The sequence below is a fragment of the Urocitellus parryii genome, chromosome 2 (assembly GCF_045843805.1).
Source record: "Urocitellus parryii isolate mUroPar1 chromosome 2, mUroPar1.hap1, whole genome shotgun sequence".
Lineage (NCBI taxonomy): Eukaryota > Metazoa > Chordata > Mammalia > Rodentia > Sciuridae > Urocitellus > Urocitellus parryii.
Window position 1 is genome coordinate 35,569,647 of NC_135532.1, and position 20,311 is coordinate 35,589,957.

General features: G+C 36.4%; 1 protein-coding gene across 1 annotated transcript in view; it reads right to left on the bottom strand.

Moving 5' to 3' along the window:
- Nucleotides 1-17,938, bottom strand: part of LOC144253346 (small ribosomal subunit protein mS31-like) — a 28,155-nt gene extending 10,217 nt beyond the window's left edge. Inside the window, exons 1-7 of the mRNA XM_077795461.1 lie at nt 17,932-17,938; nt 17,262-17,296; nt 15,644-15,903; nt 11,986-12,270; nt 8,392-8,550; nt 4,142-4,276; nt 697-770 (exon numbers count right to left, since the gene is read on the bottom strand). Coding sequence (XP_077651587.1) covers nt 697-770; nt 4,142-4,276; nt 8,392-8,550; nt 11,986-12,270; nt 15,644-15,903; nt 17,262-17,296; nt 17,932-17,938 — 955 coding nt within the window. The remainder of the gene's footprint in view (nt 1-696; nt 771-4,141; nt 4,277-8,391; nt 8,551-11,985; nt 12,271-15,643; nt 15,904-17,261; nt 17,297-17,931) is intronic.
- Between the last annotated feature and the right edge of the window lie 2,373 nt (nt 17,939-20,311).

Here is a 20,311-nt window from a genome sequence, read left to right on the forward strand (position 1 = left end):
AGAACAAAGACTAACCAAGTTTTAAGAGAAAATACGGGGCTGGGGCTGGGGGTCAGTGGCGGACTGCTTCCATAGCATGTGTGAGGCACTGGATTCTATTCTTAGCATTGTATACAAAAATAAATAAAATAAAGGTATAATCCCCATCTAGAACTACAAAAACAAACAAAAAAACAAGTCTGCTACATATATTCCCTGAATGTATGTTCTTTCCATCTCTTGAACAGTCACTACCTCATTTCAGAAAGTTACTTCTATAAGTGTGATCTCCACTTTTAGACAGTAAGTTGCCCAAAAGCAAGAATCGCAACTCATTTCTTTTTATGTAAGAGCACAGAGTTGCATTGCAAATAATGGGTGCTGATTAATGATTTAACTGATACCAGTAGTCAATCCATATCTCTGGATTCTTCAACTGGTAGAACCAACTTCCTTTCCATGGCCCCACACAGAATGTGCTGTTTTAAAAAAAGGGGGAAATCTGACCAAAACTAGTAGTGTCAACAACTACATTCATAAGCATACATTCAAAAGCATGATCCAGAAAAATGACAGAAGAGAATATTAAAGTACCAACTATTATGTAATCAAAATTCAAAGAACATCTTTGAAACACAAAAATGTTTCTCCATTTGAGGGCTGTTCATTTTTTAAAAAAATAATTAATTTATTTTTGCTGTTTATTTCTTAACAAACCTGTTTCAGGTGCTTTTTCAGAAAATGTTTCAATGTCAAAAATATTAAGCCTCTTCCCCTTGAATAAATTTTTCCTAAGAGTAAAAACAGAAAAAAACATTTCTTAACGACTATATAAACTGTCAACAAAAACTGTTTATAAGAAGAAAACTTTTACTTGAAATATTCTATGTAGAAATGAAAAATAATTCCACTGAACCACATCAGACATTATAGTTAAAATGCCATGCTGTTAGGACGGCATGATATTTGATAATGATATTTGAATTTTTGCTTCACAAATACAACAAATCATTTTAGTTTAATTTTCAGTTCACCTAATGGAAAAGATTGGTTTAATTCACCATAATTTTTATTTGATCCCTTCCATATAAAAGTGTAATAAGACCTAGTATTATGGAAAGCTACAAAAATACACCAAAATATTAGCTTCTAAAGTTTACATTGTTTTAAAAGCAGAAAACAATGCAATGTTTAACTACAAATTATAGTTATAAAGTATTGCACAACTAAATCAAAACATTCTCTTTTATTTTTATTTTTTGGTGGGGGGTGTGCCAGGAATTGAACTCAAGGGCATTTGACCACCGAGCAACATCCCCAGCCCCATTTTGTATTTTATCTCACTGACTTGTTTAGTCTCACTCGCTAAATTGCTGAGGCTGGCTTTGAGCTTGCAATCCTCCTGCCTCAGCCTCCTGAGCCGCTGAGATTAGAGGCATACTTTTGCCACTGCATCCGGCAACATTTTCTTTCACAAAGCAATCACTCTGATGTTTAGAATATTAACTTTCTTTATATAACTTTTTAATTAACTATTGAAATTAATGTCAGAGAGTTAACAGGTAACTTCTGGTACAATTTTAATCAACTGTTTAATGCATCAATTTACATATTTACTTGAATGAATATACTGGCAGATTAAAAACCAGTTTATAAACTGGAGAATTTGTTTTTAAAACAATTTGTAATACTTCTCTGGATCAAAATATTTTTCTCTACTAAACAAAGCTAACTGGAAAAAGTGTAAATAGTGTATTAAAATTAGATGCGATCTCAAATCACGTTTTCCTCTAGCATGATTCCAAATATTTTGTAAATAAATACCTTTATGCTCCAGAAAGAACTATCCTCAGTGCTTTGCATTCATTTCCTACCCTACTTTCCCACAAGTGTATAACAAGCAAAAAGGATGATTAAATTCACGGTAAAGATGGAATGCATTGGCAAAGTATGGAAATTTAAGAGGAATCTACTAACATGGAAGGTGATGAACATTCGCTATTTATCTACTATGTAATTGACAACTGATTCAAATTACTCCTCTACTTCTCAAGAAAATCATTTAAGCTACTTCACTTTGAGCATTTTATAGGAAATTAAGGTTATACAAGTTGCTCCAGTCTTGGAATTAGTCTGTAGCAGTGCCAAGATTCTGAAGCAGGCCAGTATGACTCCAAAGCTAGTGCACTGTACCTCAGACCTCTCAGTCTATAACTCAAAGAATCAGCCCAGTCCTGGATTTTTATCTTTTATTTTGAGACAAGGTCTTTCTAAGTTACTTAGGATCTTGCTAAATTGCTGAGCCTGGTCTTAAACTTTCGATCCTCCTGCTGCAGCTTCCTAAGGCATGCCCAGCTTTAGTCAGCTTTTTAATACAGTCATTATATGCACAGAAACCCCTTCCTTATTTTTTTAAGCTTCTCCCTTGTTGTTTTCTAATTTTCAATGGCAGCTAATATTATTAAAAATCAAGTTATGATAAACCATTCAGATAGTTACACAGAACCAAGGAAAGAAGACTGATTCCGTGAATTAGTAAGTCAAACCTCAAGTATTCAATAACGTGTCACAGACATTAAATCACTTTAAATTAGTAATTCAAATAATCATCCAAAGTCACTTTTAAAAGAACTTCCTCTGTTAAATGCTGACCACCTTTTTCAGTCTTCCAGTACAAATCGGTTGTTTATGGACCAGGCTATATGGTCAATGACCAAACAGACTCCATTTTACCCTTAGACTCCATATCATGTAAGAAATGCTTCTCCCATGGGAAAGCCCTGCTTCTGTACCCATTAATAGTTACTTAGCATAACATATTTGGCAACACAAAATAGCAATTCTCATAAAATGAAAAATTATTCTCTTTGGTTTCCATTTTTCTTGGGCAATGTACCTTGTCAGTGATTGATTGTCTACATGTTAGAAACCATTCTCTAACTTGTACTTAACTAGGGTCATTTTGACCCACTTCCCTTCTGCTTGCTCGTTGCTATACCAACTTGGAAGTCCCATGGGAAATACCAATGTACCCACTGCACTGTCTCACTAACTGCCCAAATCAGCTTCTATACCTGCTTGCTTGCAGCTATGTCAATCCAGATGTGGTTTTTTGCCTTTAAATATCCTAAAATCCTCAGGCTCAGGGCTGTTCCTTGCAGAGACAGTTATGGGTCTTGTGGGGAACAGTTTGCCGGCCGACGGGCTAAATAAAGACTTCAATTTGGACAAAACTGGAACTTGGTATGTTTTCTGAGTGACCTGTCCCACAACATGGTAATTTAGGATCTGGAAGGAGCAAAGTCAAATAAGTTCCTCAGATTCTATTTCAGACAAAATCCCTCAGAATATACAATGCATTGAAACTACTCCAATTTGAGAACATTCTGCTCCCTACTTTTTTTTTTTTTTTTTTTTTTTGAGATAGGGTCTCTATAGTTTCCCAGGCTTATTTGGAACTTGTGAGGGTCCTGCCTCCGAAGTGGTTGGTAAATAGGCATGTGCCACCACAACCAGTTCACACCTATTGTCAAAGACAAGTTAGTTTTTGTCAGATAATGCTAAATATCTGGTTCCCTCTCCCCAAATGTTGCTTTCTGGGCTTAAAGGAGAGAAAATACAGAAACTTTATGTAAATATAGAGCAGCTTTCAATTGTAAAGTAACTATGCAGCTTATTTCAACACCATAAAAAGTTATAAATTAGCAAATTCAAGTTGCTATAAATAATCTATCACTTTCTTTTTTTTATTATGGGTTGTTTCTCTAAGAAATGATGAAAGAGGACTATAGAGTGATAAAGGTATATAAACATCCAGTGTTAGAAACATTCAGAATGAAAAATAATGCTTCTTGTAAAACATTTGTTTGTTCAGAACTCAGTCAGCTCCTCTTACTCTGAATCGGGGGACCCCTATTTAACATGGGCAGCTCGGAGGCAAGACCCATTTTGCTTTATAGTACAAAAAAAGGTAGAACGGCTAAATGCAAGATTTTTCCTCTCTAGGAAATAGCATCCAGAGAGTAATAAGATATAGGCAGAATGTATCCATAATGCTCAAATAACTATCAGCAATTGCAATAACAAAGAATAAAGTAAATTTACAGTTAATGTTAAAAAAAAAAATACCAACAAAATCCAATAGACTGGAAAGCCTGAATACCTTTTTTTAAGATCAGCTGTCTTCTCCTGGCTGAGAGAATGATCAGATCCTTCATCAAACTGAATCTGATGCTCTGGTCTTGTGCTAAGTCTAGCCGAAGCAGATTTGGCAATTTTCATATCTGATAATATATTACTGAAACAGAAATTAAAAAAAACCACTTTATATTAAAAATGTTAGCTTTTTAAATAGGAGAAAAATTCTCATTTCATTTTCATGCACTAATGCAGCATAAAATGTTAAATTTAAAAAGTTACATTTTAATATTCACATACTGTAGACCATTAAAATTTATGTTTATTTATTTTTTTTTATTGGAGATTGAACCCTGGAGGGCTTTACCACTGCACTTTTCATTTTGAGACAGGGGTTCACCAACTCACTGAGACTGGCTATAAACTTGCTATTCTCCTTGCCTCAGTCTCCCGAGTTGCTGGAATTACAAGCGTGCAAACTTTCATCCAGCTTACTTGTCTTTTGAAGGTGTTCGTTAAGGCTCTAAGCAACTCAGTGAGATCCTGTCTCTAAATAAAACACAAAAAGGGCTGGAGATGTGGCTCAGTGGTTAAACAACCCTGGGATCAATCCCCAGTACAAAAAACAAAAAAGGAAGTGAAAGCTTCATTTAAAACAAATTGCCACGTAGTGGTGCACGCCTACAATCCCAGCAGCTTAGGAGGCTAAGGCAGGGGGACTGAGAGTTCATAGATAGCCTCAGCAAAAGCAAGGTGCTAAGCAACTCAGTCAGCCTCTGTCTCCAAATAAAATACAAAATAGGGCTGGGGATGTGGCTCAGTGTTCGAGTGCGCCCCTGAGTTCAATCCCTGGTAACAAAAAAAAAAAGAAAGAGGAAAGGAAACATGTCTGTTGATTATCACATTATGTACAAAACCAGCAAATTAAGTACATTTTCTGAAACTATTTTTTAAAAATTCTTTTTAGTTATATACAATACCAGGAAATATCCTGACATACAAAAGCATGGAACACAACCCACTCCAATTTAGTTCTCAATACCTCTTCAATCTATTTACTTTTGTAAAATTAGTGCCTGTGGATACATCTGATGGTGGGAACCGCCATGCCATATCATGCATTCACATACAAAATTCAGTATCATTCTACTGTTCTTCCCTTTTCCAGTTCCTTCTTCCTCCTCAATCCCCTACTCTACTGATCTTGTCTCTGTTTTGGTGTGAAATTTCCTGTTCCTTTTTTCCCTTTCTTCTTTTTCTTTTTGATCAAACTTTGATTTTTAGGACTGGCTTATTTCACTTAGCATGATAGTCTCCAGTTCATTCCACTTACCAGCAAATGCCATCATCTCATTCTTTTTTGTGGTTGAGTAATACTCTAATGTGTATACATTCCATATTTTCTTTATTCATTTATCTGTTGAAGGGCACCTAGATGGGCTTCATAGTTTTGGTATTGTGAATTGTGCTGCTACTGATGTGGCTGCATCACTGTAGTATACTGATTTTAAATCTTTTGGGTATATGCTGAAGAGTGGGATAGCCGAGTCATATTTGGATCCATTCTTAGTTTTTTAAGGATTCTCTATACTGCTTTCCATAGTGGTTGCACTAACTTGTAGTCTCAGCAAAAATGAGTGTACCTTTTCCCCTCATCCTTACCAACATTTATTATTATTTGTAGTCTTGACAATTGCCACCCTGACTGGAGTGAGATGAAATCTCAATGTAGTTTTAATTTAAATTGCTCTAATTGCTAGAGACGAACATTTTTTTCATATATTTGTTGACCATTTGTATTTCTTCTTTTGAGAAGTGTCTGTTTAGTTATTTTTGCCCACTTCCTGGGTTTTTTGTTTTTGTATTAAAATTTTTGAGGGACTGGGTTGTGGCTCAGTGGTACATAAATAAAATTATTAAAAATTGTAAAATATTAAAAATTTTTTTGAGTTATTTGTGTACTCTACATATTAATGCTCTGAGAAACAAGTGGCAAAGATCTTCTCCCATTCTGTAGGCTCTCTCTTTACACTCATATTTCCTTTGCTGTGCAGATGTTTTTCAATTTGATGCCATTCCACTTATTGATTTGATTTGATTTCTTGCACTTTAGGAGTCTTGTTAAGGAGGTCAGTTCCTGTGCCGACACGCTGGCGTGCTGGACCTACATTTTCTTCTAGGAACTACAAGGTCCAATTCCTAGATCTTCAAACCACTTTGAGTTGACTTTTGCATAGGGTGTGAGATATGGGTTTCATTCTACTACAATGGATTTCCAGTTTTCCCAGCACAATTTGTTAAAAAAGCTATTTTTTCTCCAAAATATTTTTGGCACCTTTGACATTTTGTTTCTGTGTCTTCTATTCTATTCCATTGGTCTTCCTGCTTGTTTTGGTGGCAGTACCATGCTGCTTTTGTTACCATAGCTCTGTAGAATAATATGAGATCCAATATTGTAATGCCTCCTGCTTCACTCTTCATACTAAGGATTTTTTTGGCTATTCTGGGTTCTTATTTTTCTAAATGAATTTCAGAATTTCTTTTTCTAGTTCTGTGAAGAATGTCATTGGAATTTTGATAGTGACTGTGTTAAATCTGTACAGTGCTTTTGGTATGGCCATTTTGACAATATTAATTCTGCCTATCCAAGGACCTGAGATGTCTTTCCATCTTCTAAAGTCTTCTTCAATTTCTTTTTTTAGTGGTCTATAGTTTTCATTATAGAGATCTTTTGCCTCAGAGAAACTATCTTATTCTACTATTTTATTCTTATTTTTTAATTCTTCTTTGCCATTCTACTATTTATTTTTAATAACATTACTGAATTTACCATTTCTTTTTCAGGGGCATAAAATATGTAACTTCCTTAAGGGAAAGTTTCACTACTCAATTTATTTTTTATAAAGTAAATCTTATTCAGGTTGGGGTTGTAGCTCAGTGGTAGTGCTCGTGCCTAGCAGGTGTGGAGCCACTGGGTTTGATCCTCACCACCACATAAAAAATAAATAAAGGCATTGTTTGTACACAACCAAAGATATGAAAAATTGTGCACTATGTGTGATATGACTTGTAATGCATTCTGCTGTCATATATAACAAATTTTTTAAAAAGGCATTGTGTCCATGTACAACTAAAGAAAATATTTAAAAAAACAAAACTAAATCTTACTTAAGACATAGTTTTTTAAAAAAAAAATCAGTAAAATTCTATTTACAAGGTATATTTTATATATGCATATTACATCAGTCATTTTGACTTTTTCTCTTGCGGTGAGTCCTAGGGATTGAACCCATGGATTCATCCATGACAGTCAAGCATTCAACCACCAGGCCACATCCCCAGACACATTTTTTGAGATATAAGCATTACTATTCATCTCACTCCAGTCAGAATGGCAGCTATTATGAAGACAAACAACAATAAGTGTTGGCGAGGATGTGGGGAAAAAGGCACACTCACACATTGCTTGTGGGACTGCAAATTGATGCAGCCAATATGGAAAGCAATATGGAGATTCCTTGGAAAACGGGGAATGGAACCACCATTTGACCCAGCTATCCCTCTCCTTGGACTATACCCAAAGGACTTAAAAACAGCATACTACAGGGACACAGCCACATCAATGTTTATAGCAGCACAATTCACAATAGGTAAACTGTGGAGCCAACCTGGATGTCCTTCAGTGGATGAATGGATAAAAAAAAGTGGTATATATACACAATGGAATTTTACTCAGCAATGAAAGAGAATAAAATCATGGCATTTGCAGGTAAATGGATGATGTTGGAGAAGATAATGCTAAGTTTAGTTAGCCAATCCCCCCCTCAAAACAAGGCTGAATGTTTTCTCTGATATAAGGAGGCTGACTCATAGTGGGTTAGGGAGGGAAAACATGGGAGGAATAGATGAATTCTAGATAGGGAAGAGGGGAGGGAGGGAAAGGGAGAGGGCAGGGGATTAGCAAGGATGGTATAATGTGATGGACATCATTATCCAAAGTACATGTATGAAGACACGAATTGGGTGTCAACATACTTCATATACAGAGATATGAAAAATTGTGGTATATATGTGTAATAAAAATTGCAATGCAAAATATATAAAGATATGAATTGGTGTGAACATACTTTTATATACAAAGATATGAAAAATTGTGCTATATATGTGTAATAAGAATTGTAATGCATTTCGCTGTTGTGTATTTAAAAAAATAAAATCAATTTAAAAAAAGAGAGAGAGAGATATAAGCATTACTGACACAAATGATCCACTAACCTAATTTTAGACTTTTCTCTATCCTTCTGTGCCCTTGAGTCTTCCTCATGCTGTCGGAGCTGTCTAAGCAGTTCTGACTTGGTTGTCTGCTTGTCAAAAGGCAGAGAATCTGCCACAGCAGATGCAGCTTCCACCAACTCAGGACTCAGGGAATCATTTCTGAAAAAGAAAATGAAAAAGGAAGAATTACTTATGACACTAGTTTTGTGAAAAGTGAAATGATTTAGGAAGGAAAACTTGTCATTCAAAAAAAAAAAATCACTCAATTCAATTTCTAAAGAATTGTTAAACATTAGATAGTGGTTTTCTATAAACTTTGAAAAACTAAAATTTTAACAGATACTTCCTGAATTAGGATACTAAATTAATGGAATTTTTAATTAAATGTCATTTCATTTCAAATATATACATGCTGCAAGAAAATTAAAAAGTGACTAAATCTGTCATAGAAGCTCTACTCATAATAGGCCAAAACTGTACCAAACCTGAAGGTCCACCATCAGGAAAATGGATAAAAAAAAATTGTGAGCTACCCATACAATGTGATAATACTTGGCTCCCATCAATAATGTGAGTGAATTTCACAGACATGAGAACAAAGGAAAGAAATATCAAGTTCATTAGGCAAAACTAATTGGATTTGAAAAATAAACAGAACAGCAGTTGCCTCAGTACAAAAGCCTTCTGATTAGGAAAACAAAAATGAAAAACTTTCTGTATTTTGATAAATATGTGGGTTACAGGGGTTTACCCATCTGTTAAAATCCTGCTGATAAGCTCTATACACTTCGATGTATCTAAATTTTACCTGGTGGGGAGGGGGGGAAGCCATAAGTCGTCATCATTGAGCAGGAGATAACAGATGATTCAAGAACGGTAAATGACAAGTACACAGAGGTTCATTATACAATTTTGTTTCCTTTGCATATGTCTTAAGTTTTCCATAAGAAAAAAGCTTAAAATTAAAACATCTGGCCAGGAACAATGGCACACTCTTGTAATCTCAGCTACTAGGGGGACTGAGGCAGGACTGCAAATTTGAGATCAATCCCAACAACCTAGTGAGATTGTCTTAAATAGTTTGGGGTTTAGCTCAGTGGTATAGTATCAAGGATTTAATCCCCAGAACTGTAAAACATAAATAAATTAAAAAAAAAAAACAACCTACTGCTAGGTGGTTGTGGTGACACTCTCTTATAATAGCAGCAGCACAGAAGCCCAAAGCAAGAGGATATCAAGTTCTAAGACAGCCCCAGTAACTCAGTGAGCCTTAAGCAATTCAGCAAGACCCTGTCTCAAAATAAAATATAAAAAAGAGCTGGGGATATGCTTAACTGCCCCTGGGTTCAATCCCTAGTACTACTCTGAGCCTAGAGTTGAAGCTCAGTGATAGAGCACTTGCCTATCATGTGCAAGTATACTCCTAAGTAAACTGGAGTAAGTTAATAGAAAAAATATGTAAGAAGAAATTATTTACCGGTTTTTGTTTTCTTGGGGGGGGGGGGGTGGGTACTGGAAATTGAACTCAGGGGCACTAAACCACTGAGCCACACCTATTTTGTATTTTATTTAGAGAGAGGTTCTATCGAGTTGCTTATTAGCGTCTTACAGTTGTGGAGGCTGGCTTTGAACTCAAGATCCTCCAGTCTCAGCCCAGATCCACTAGGATTACAGGCGTGCACCACTTTTTCAAACTCTCTGAGAATTACCTCAGTGAATAAGATCCAAATTAATATACTTAAGTGGCTTTCTATATTCTGCTATTTAATATGCAAATTAAAGACACCCAAAGCTTGCAGGATAAAGATTATAAGAATTTTACTATGATATGGAAGATCTTATAGGAACAGAAAACAGGAAAACAAAATATAACAATTAGTTAAAAAAAGAAATGTGCTTTCAAAACTGTGATCTATGAACAAGCTTAAGTCTCATCCCATGCTGCTGTATTTGTTTTTTCAGCAGTACTGGAGATTGAACACAATGGCACTTTACCTAAGCTCCATCTCCAGCCCCTTTTAAAAAATATTTATTTTTTAGTTGTAGTTGAACACAATACCTTTAATTAATTAATTTATTTTTATGTGGCTCTGAGGATCAAACCCAGGGCCTCACATGTGCTAGGTAAGCGATCTACCACTAAGCCACAGCCCCAGACCTCTTTTTCATCTTTTATTCTGAGACAGGGTCTCCTAAGTTGCCCAGGTTGGGCTCAAACTTGTGATCCTACTGCCTCAGCCTCCCAATCACTGCACCCAGCCCACAGCATCTTGATACTGGTGAAAATAATCTAAATTTCAAGCAGATGATCAATTAATAATAGTTGAAGCCTTCTTAATGGATGATTAGGGCAGGTAGTTCCTTGATTGTAAGAATGTTAAATCAGAAACTAGAAATTTTGGTCATTACTATAACCACCAGATGTAAGTTAGGTGTCACCAAACATTGAGACCCACAGATATTCATGGCCTATCCATTAAGAAGATAAAAGAGAGGACTGGGGTTGTGGCTCAATGGTAGAGGACTGCCTAGCAAGTATGAGGCACTGGGTTTCATTCTCAGCACCGCATATAAATAAATGAATAAAATAAAGCTCCATCAACATCTTAAAAAAATTAAAAGAAGATAAAAGATAGAACCACAGCAGTAATGCACACAGTGGTGCATTACAAATCCCGGTGGTGCAGCTAGCAAGAGGATCACAAGTTCAAAAAAAAAAAAAAAAAAAAAAAAAGAGAGAGAGGGAAAGATCTGCATCACATAGGCCAGGGAGCTGCCTGGCTTAGTGCCCCACAACAATAACAGCTCTTAAAAACAAGGCCATAAGCTGTTTCCAGGGTTGCTGCAAAGGACAGGCAGTGATGAGAAAAAGCTCTCAGGGAAGCCCTAAGGATGGTGGCCTTATCAGATACGTGCTGCTCTGAGGTCAGATGCAACCTATCAATCAAGGTCAATTTTGTCCTAACAACTGCCTACACTATAGTTGACTTTCTACAGTTATCAAGTTACTAGAAATGGCAGATTATATTTTCAGAGAATAGAAAATACCAGGGGTCATATGTTTCCTCTCACATGTGAAAGCTAGAGGATGAAAAAGGAAAAGAAAGGTAGTGGTGGGGAATCTCATGAAAATGGAAGGGAGATCAGTAGAAGAGAGGAAAGGGACCAAGGAGAGGGAGGAGAGAAAGGGGAAGTACTGGGGAGTGATATTGGCTAAAACATTTCAAAAAGCAAGTCCTCTACAGACATAAAACAACTTTCAAAACAAGATGTACACGATATTGTTAATTAAGTTTAAAGAAGCAACCATGTGACAGTTAATAACATTAATGACTATATAAGAGAATGTGTGGAATTCTCAATTAGACCCACTACTCTTTTCCTTTGATTGTATACAAATATCGTTTTATTACTTAAAATATAAACAATAAAAGCATTCCTCAAGTAATTTGAGTTCCTGTGTTTATAAGCTGATGTTTATTAATTCAACATCTCCCAAGTACTCTAATTAAAAATATTTTTAGTAAAAGAAAAAGGCTTTTTGGAATTTCAAAAATTAGTTTCAAAGAACATTCAAAATGCAATTCAATTTACCCCTTCTTTGGAGCATTTCCTGGAGTTCTTCGAAGCCTGCCAATTGTCTCCAAACTTTTGAGTGTTTTCCTGCTGGTTGGCTTTGTTGTTTGTACATTTACTGTGCTTAATTCAACTTTCATATCCTTAATAATGTCTAACAAGCCTTTTTTCGTATTCTTCTTTATTCTGCCTTGGTTCTCTGAGGTCTTCTCAGGACTTGCAACAGTTGGAACACCCTGCTCATCTTTCTTGCTATAGGTCACAGTGCTAGTGCCAAAATATCTTGGAATATTATTTTTTGTCCTGTAAAGACATATTAAAGAAAAAATGAAAATATACTGTAAAATAATTAATAACTCAAAACATTCCTTCTGCATTTAAAATGATTTTCAATTCAAGCCCTTTCCATTTGCTTTTTTAAAATTATTACTAACAATTATAACAGTAGCAATTTACCATGTATTAGCAATTACTATGTGCCTAGCCTCATGCAACATAATTTATAAACATTTTCCTATATCCACATCAACACCATATGGTAGGCATAGTTCCTGTCTTGCAGATAAGGAAACAAAGTCAGAAGTAATTTACCCAAAATCATGTAGCTTAGAGATTACTAAAGCCTAAGTCTACACCAATGGGCCACAAATGGATACAGGTATGCTGAGGTAATACTGATTATCTGGTTCTTAGGGTGGCTGGATGACACCAGGGCTGTTGGTGTTCCCAAGTCTGTTGTTTCCTTTCCCTCCATTTACCCCAGGATAGGTTTTATTCATTTGCTGCTAAGAATCAAACCCAGGGCTTTACACACTAGCACTGAATCACAACCCCAGCTCTCAGATATTTTCTGTGGGTTCCATAATATTAAAAAGGGTTGGGAAACACTGACATGGTTAATAAATATTATTCTCAAATCCAAAATCTCTATGAAGAAATGTTACTCACAAAAGTCCCTGTGTGCTATTCTGATCAACTTTCTTGAGAGACATACCATTTAATCAATCACTACTTGTAATGTTAAAAGGAAAATTTCTTAGACAATTCAATTTAGAAGAAGACAGGCACAGTACATATGCCTATAATCCCAACCACTCAGAAGGCTGAGGAAGGAGGATCACCAAGTTTGAGGCCAGTCTCAGCAACTCAGCAAGGCCCTGTTTCAAAATAAAAAGGACCAGAAATGTAGATCAGAGTTCAATCTACATTCAATTGGGTTCAATCCCTGGTATAAAAAAATTAATTAATTTAGTAGAGTCTGAGCAAAGTAGAATATGATCAAATCAATCTGCAAATTGGGCAGCTCCTGGCACCAGAGCAGATCCTGAAAACTCCCACCAAGAAGGTGACCAGAGAGCATTTATAGAAAAATTGAAGAGAAGAATATAAAACAACTTAATTGGCTAGAGCTTAGTCAATCAGTCAAGTGTTATAGCTTAATTAGTTTTTACAGCTTAATTACTTAATTGGCTTCAGGCCTCCTGCAAACAACCAAAGCTATGAATTGGTTCTATATTGATTTAATCTATTGGGCCAAGGGAAGGTGTTGAATACAAATTTTGCAAGTTAAGCAAAAGTGGAAAAGAGGAAGGGGGTTGTGGCTCATGGTAGAGTGCCTGCCTAGCACACACGAGGCACTGGATTCGATCTCCAGCACATTAAAAAAAAAAAAAAAATATATATATATATATAAATAAAATATACACACACATATACACATACATACATACACACACACACACAATAAAAGCATTTTTAAAACAAGTGGAAAAGAGAATATTCAGGGATTACAGCTGTCCTGCTCTGTTCAGGAGGTATACTTATGAAAAAGAACACATGTGATTACACAGAAGATTTCCTTTTAAATAACGCAAATGTCTAAATTTATTCTGGTAGGTCAAATATCTCTTTGGTATTTGATATTGAAGAATTTTAAAAACTAATGAACATGTTAGTCTGAATAAGCAGGTATAATGTATAAAAAATTATTCATTAGCTGGGTGCTGTGGTGCATGTCTGTAATCCCAGTGGCTTCAGAGACCGAGACAGAAAAATTGAGAATTCAAAGCCAGCCTCGGCAACAGCAAGGCACTAAGCAACCCAGTGAGACCCTATCTCTAAATAAAATAATAAAAATGGCTGGGCATATGGCTCAGTGGTCGAGTGCCCCTGAGTTCAATCCCTGCTACTAAAACAAAACAACCACCACCACCAGATTCCTAAGATTCTTAGTTTGTAAGTTTGGAATGGGCTCAGGGATTTGTATATTAACTAAGACCCCAGGTGATTCTGATGCAGTCTGATCCCTGCATTAGACTCTGGGTTAAACAATATTAAATTCTCAAAGCTAACAAATAATAGTGCTAGGACAGTGACACTTTAATATAAGGAGCAATTTTCAAAAATGCTGAAACTATTTGATGTGAGGCTATCACATCAGGCACTTGAAAATTGGAATGAAAAACAAACTGCACAACCAGTATCTTAATCAATACACAGGACTCTAATATATGGGACAATTCAAATTAAGGAAATACTGCAAATATTTTTTTATCTGAAAGTTAGTATTAAAGGTATTTTAACAGAAAGATGGCAATGAAGAGGATGAATTTCACATATAATCTTTTTACAATGTTTTCTTTCAATACTGCTAGAGTAGCTAAGAAAATAATCTATAATTATTAAAGGAATATCATGTAAATTCCATAACACTAACTTCCCACCTGTTGTTTCCACTGAGAACATCTCATCAGCACTTCAAATGCAACATACCCAAAACCTCCTTCAATAAATAGCTCTTCCCTCAGACTGACTTCCTATTTTATACCCTCTGTATTGATGGGCTTCCTAACATAAAAAGTTTTGTGTTCTAAAAACTCTGACATGTTTAAACTCTTTCTCACAACTCTTTCTCATTCTCTTAACACTTGATGATACTTTAATCCTCTAAGGCAATCAGCTGAAACCTTTTGCTCTCTGACCACTCTACCATTATCTCATTATGTCACATCCTATTAATTCTACCTCTGGGGTTTCCTTCTCCATCCAGCTGATCCTTCCCATTCCTCTGTCAGAAACTTGCTTCATCACTGCATTAAACCAAATTGGTCCCAAACAGTTTTGCATTGAACATAAGCAGTGGAATTAGGTTTTCACAACCAAGCATACCAAAACAAGTATGCCACAACTCCTTTACCTTCTCTGGCTCACATCAACCAGTCGTCCTCCTTCAGATTTTACCTGGCTTCTCTTCCAGAAAGGATACCCTAAATCTCTCCTCCAAGGTTTAGGTGTCCCTATTTGCTCTCCCAGCAATTACTTGTTGGATGAATACAGCACACTGTGCGCACCTAAACTGCCACAGCTTTACTCTGTTATACTTGAATCACCTGCTTGGTAAACCTATGCCGTCGGGAACGGCTCAACTGTCTCGTTCCAGGCTTAACACCAGTAATGACACACTGTAAGTACTTCCAATAATGAACTAAATAAATGAAGGGGAAGGAATGAGACCATAAAAAAAAAAAAAGGCTGGGAGACAAAATAACTTCGCCTTTCTGTAGGACGATTACACAGCTTTTAGACTCTGCGGGTTATAACCTCGACCCCAGAGAGCCGGGAACAACAAAAGAATGCACCGGAGGGGTGCGGGGCCAGTAGCTCTGAAATGCAGTACCTGACCCTTCGGAGGGGAGCACCAAGCAGCACGATTGCAGCCACCGACGCTTCCGGGGTTCCAAAGGGAAAAGAGAGGCGGGTGAAGGGGCGAACAGGAAGAAACGCCGACATCTTGGGGAACACGGCCGAGAAATGGCGACCAGAGTAGGGCGTCCTTTTTCCAAATACGTCCCCTAAACTAGCTTCCGTTCCTTTTCCTTTGCGTTCCGGTGGGAAACAGAGGCGAGTCACTATGGTTCCTCTTTCAATCGCGGCCTCCTGGAACCTGCAGACTCCAAACTAGACTCCAAACCAGGCTCCCAGCCTTTCACACTTCGGAGGTGGAGTCAAGCTCTAGTGCAGCCAGGGTGCGCTGTGTGAGGCGGGCCTAGACCAGACAGCCCAGAGTGCAGGGAGTAATCAGTTAAACAAAACTGTGGGTTGGGGTTGTGGCTCAGTGGTAGAGCACTTTCCTAGCATGTGTGAGGCACTGGGTTCGATTCTCAGCACCGTATATAAATAAATTATAAATAAAGTCCATATATATTATATATTATATATATATATATATATATATATATATCCACATATATAAATAAATAAAGTCCATTATATAAATAAATAAATAAAGTCCATTGACAACTAAGAAAATATTATAAAAACAAAAAATTGCTGATGACTCCAGTAAGAGAAGGCCCAGAACTTTGCTTTGTCTTAGGGGAAAGTTCTTACTCTTAGAACCATCTGCAACCCCCAAAGAGGTTTTAAAAAATTACCATAAGGCATTCTGTCTGATATACTGTTTTTTCCCCCACTCTTTATTCTTAATATAGCTTCAGAACTTGAGAAATAGGTTTCATTTTTTCAGAAATGGATTTAAATATCAAAAAATGCAAGAGAAAGATGTGAAAGGATGATATCTTATGTATGTTTCCACAACCTCCAGACATTAAAAAAGATCACTCTGTTATAAGTACCCCAGACTATACCTTAACATAGATACCTTCTATACCAGAGTAGTGTAGAAGTAGTTATTAATATCTGAAAGTATTTCACATATTTATGTGCTTAAGGGCTTATTGTATATATTTCCCTGACAGAATGTGTACTCCATAAAGACATGGGCTTTGTCTTATTGTTATTGTATTAATCCATTGATGAGTCCATTGCCAAATGTTGCTACAATTCTAGTTTCTAGAACCATACCTAGCATACTAAAGTACATACTAGAGTGGATTCTAGAGTACAAAGGAAGAAATAGGTACGGAGAAAACAAGTAATTCGCCCAATTTCATACATCTAATATAGGCAGATTCAAATGCAGAACCCTCTAACTCTGACATTCTTGGTTCATTCTGGAATCTTTGAGGGCCTTTGACTTTAGGCATACATAAAGTCGGGGGGGGGGGGGGTTGTATTAACACACATTACCGAGTAGCATACACATTCTACTTAATAGATCTGAATCTAAGAATCTAGAAAACATCTCAGATGATCCTGATGCAGTGAGTTCCCAGGCAAAACTTTGAAAAGCCTTGGCCCTGTTGCTTATTTAGCTTATTCATAACTCTGTCTACCCTTAGAATACACATAAGAAAAATTGGGATAGAGCTTTTGCACAGTGGTAGAGCACTTACCTTTCCTAGAATGGGTGAAACCCTGGATTTGATAGCTAGCACAGAAAAAAATAAAGAAAAAGCTACAGAAAGAAATTTTAAAAAATCAATATAAATGATACCATATTAAAAGTACTAACCTGGAATAACATGGATGAATCTCAAAGGCATGATGTTCAGTAAAAGGACCCAGATGCAAGAAGAGCATGCCCTGTATTTTTCCACTTATGTAACATCCTGAAGAAGCTGGAGCTACAGGGACAGATCAGATTAGTGTTTACCAGGGGATGGAGAGGTAAGGAGGAGATTGATAATGAAGAGGCATGAGGGGATTTTGGGGGGGTTACTGAAATACTCTCCCCTGATTCTAGTGGTGGATATAAGTCCTTTCATGCTTATTAAGACTCTGAGATATGGACACCTAAAAAGTGTGACTCTTGCTGTATATAAATTTTATCTCAATAAACCTGACTGTAATAAAAAAGACAACTAATGGGGTAATTCTGATTATCCACAAATTAAACGATAAAGAGAACTTCAATAAATTCCAATAATTCCTTAAAATCCATCCTTTGAAAATCTGTGACTAGCACAGCTGTTTGTTCACAGCAATCATTTATAAGTGACAGAACTCAAGCCTGAAAAGCCAAAGTGTTTTTCCTTCTCCCTCTTTTATTTTGGTTTCGCTTACCAGTCATTTTACCCCTTGAAATATGTTTTCTAAAAACAATGCATCTTTGGCAGGAGGCAGCAAATCAACAGAAATCAGTCCTGATATGGATCAATGACTTTGTCCTAGATGCCTTGTGAGTTTTATATTAATGAATTCAACAAACCTGCCATGAAAAAGGAAAAATCAAAATCATCCTATATTCCAGTGATAGATGCTATGTAATAAGCTACCCTAAAATTCAGTGACTTAAAACAACTGCTCTCTCTCATTGTTCTTAGGATGACTTGGCTGAGCTGGGGGGTTCCAGCTTGGGGTCTTCCATATGATGGTAGTCACGTAGCAGATAGTCTGGACTGGATATCCCAGATGATTTCTTTACCCACACAAATGATGTTCCCACTGGAATAGCTGAAAGAAACAGGCTGGCTAGACATCTCCACCAGCCCCCATGGTTTCTCTGGGGCTTTCTCATTGAGCTGCTGGCTTGCTCAAAGTGAGCTTTCCAAAAGGCCCTGGCTAAAGATGCATGGCATTTTTAGTGAGGGGGCCAGCCCGATTGAAATCAATTGAATTGCATTCCTCTTGGAGTATCAGCAGGAGAGGCTCATTAGGGACAATTTTGCAGACTAGCTACCACATCCTAAGAGACTCCTTTTTATTATTCCTAGAAGACTTTTACTTTATTTATTTTTGAGGCACAAATAGAATTTATTTCAATGTATAGGTACTTACCAAATGAAACAAGAAGCTTACACACTTATATCAAATGTTTCATCCCAAACAGCACATTATAATAATGCTCTAAGACATAAAAAATTAACTTAATTCATAGTATTATTGTCAAATAGATTCAACAGAAACTTGAAAGCACATAATCGCTGAGTATTTCAAACTACTACTGACTTTAAGTAATTGATATGGAAGTATTTTGGTGAAATACCCACAGGCAGAATAGTTTAAAAAGCAGCCCTGAATTGGGCGTGGTGGCACATACCTGTAATCCCAGCCTTTCAGGAAGCTGAGGCAGGAGGATTGCAAATTCAAGGTCAGCCTCAGCAATTTAGCAAGACCCTGCCTCAAAATAAAAAAATAAAAAGAGCTTGGGATGTGGCTCAGTGGTTAAGTATCCCTGGGTTCAATCCCTGGTACCAAAACAGACAAACGAACAAAAAATCCAGACAAACAAACAAACAACAACAACAACAACAAACGCAGCCCCTGTTTCCTACAGAAATTGTGACAGTGACCACTTATCATATTCTCTGCAATATTTCAAAGCACTTCCACATTCGGCAGAGCAATACCCTGGACACCAGTTTATTTCACATTAGTGAACAAATCCAAGACTTTTGTAAAAAGTCTTGACTTTGAGCCAGAAGATAAAATATTCCATATATATATATATATATATATATATGTACCCCCACCCCACACACACCAACACCTAGTATATTAAATTTCTACTTCTAAAAATAGCTTTTTGACTTGTTTTCAGAGAGGAAAAAGTATACAATTCACTTTATTTGTGCTTTGAATTAATGAACAATATACATTAAGTGAGAAAAAAAGCTAATGGTACAAATCTACTTAGGTTATGTATATGATATTGGGTGTTCATGAGAATCAGTGTAACTGAACCTTACCTTAGAGCAACATAATTTTCTAAAGTTACCTAGAAAATGTATTCAACCTTTTACAAAATCAAAACATCTAACATGCATTTTATAAGACCATAGTCTCATGCCAGGCTCAGTGGCACACACCTGTAATCCCAGCAGCTTGGGAGGCTGATGCAGGATTATTTCAAGTTCAAAGCCAGCCTCAGCAATTTAGTGAGGTCCTAAGCAACTTATCAAGACCCTGTCTTTAAATAAAATATAAAAAGGGCTGGGAATGTGGCTCAGTGGTTGAGCACTCCTGGGTTCATGCCCTGGTACTAAAAAAATTTATTAGCTTGCCTGTTCTTCTACAAAATAGGTATACATTAAAAATATTGCTCAAAAACATAAAAATATATATTATTTCTTTTCTTTGCTATATATACATATAGTTTCCTGAAAATGCATCATCTTTCAATAAACAAATGCAAAAACTGCCTTATATAGTTCTCTGCTATTTAGTATTATAAAATACAAAATTATTACAATATAATTAATTAGCTCCTAAATTCAAGGGGCTCGGGTTGTAGCTCAGCGTAGGAGCACTTACTTGCCTTGGATGAGTGAGGCACTGCATTTGATTCTCAGTACCACATAAAAATAAGTAAATAAAGGTATTATGTCCATCTACAACTAAAAATTTAAAAAGAGCTAAATTCAAGAGATTTGTAAACCAATACAGCAGCAAACAGTCCCCTGTACAAAAGTCTATTAAGAAAAAGTCAATTTTGTTACAGATT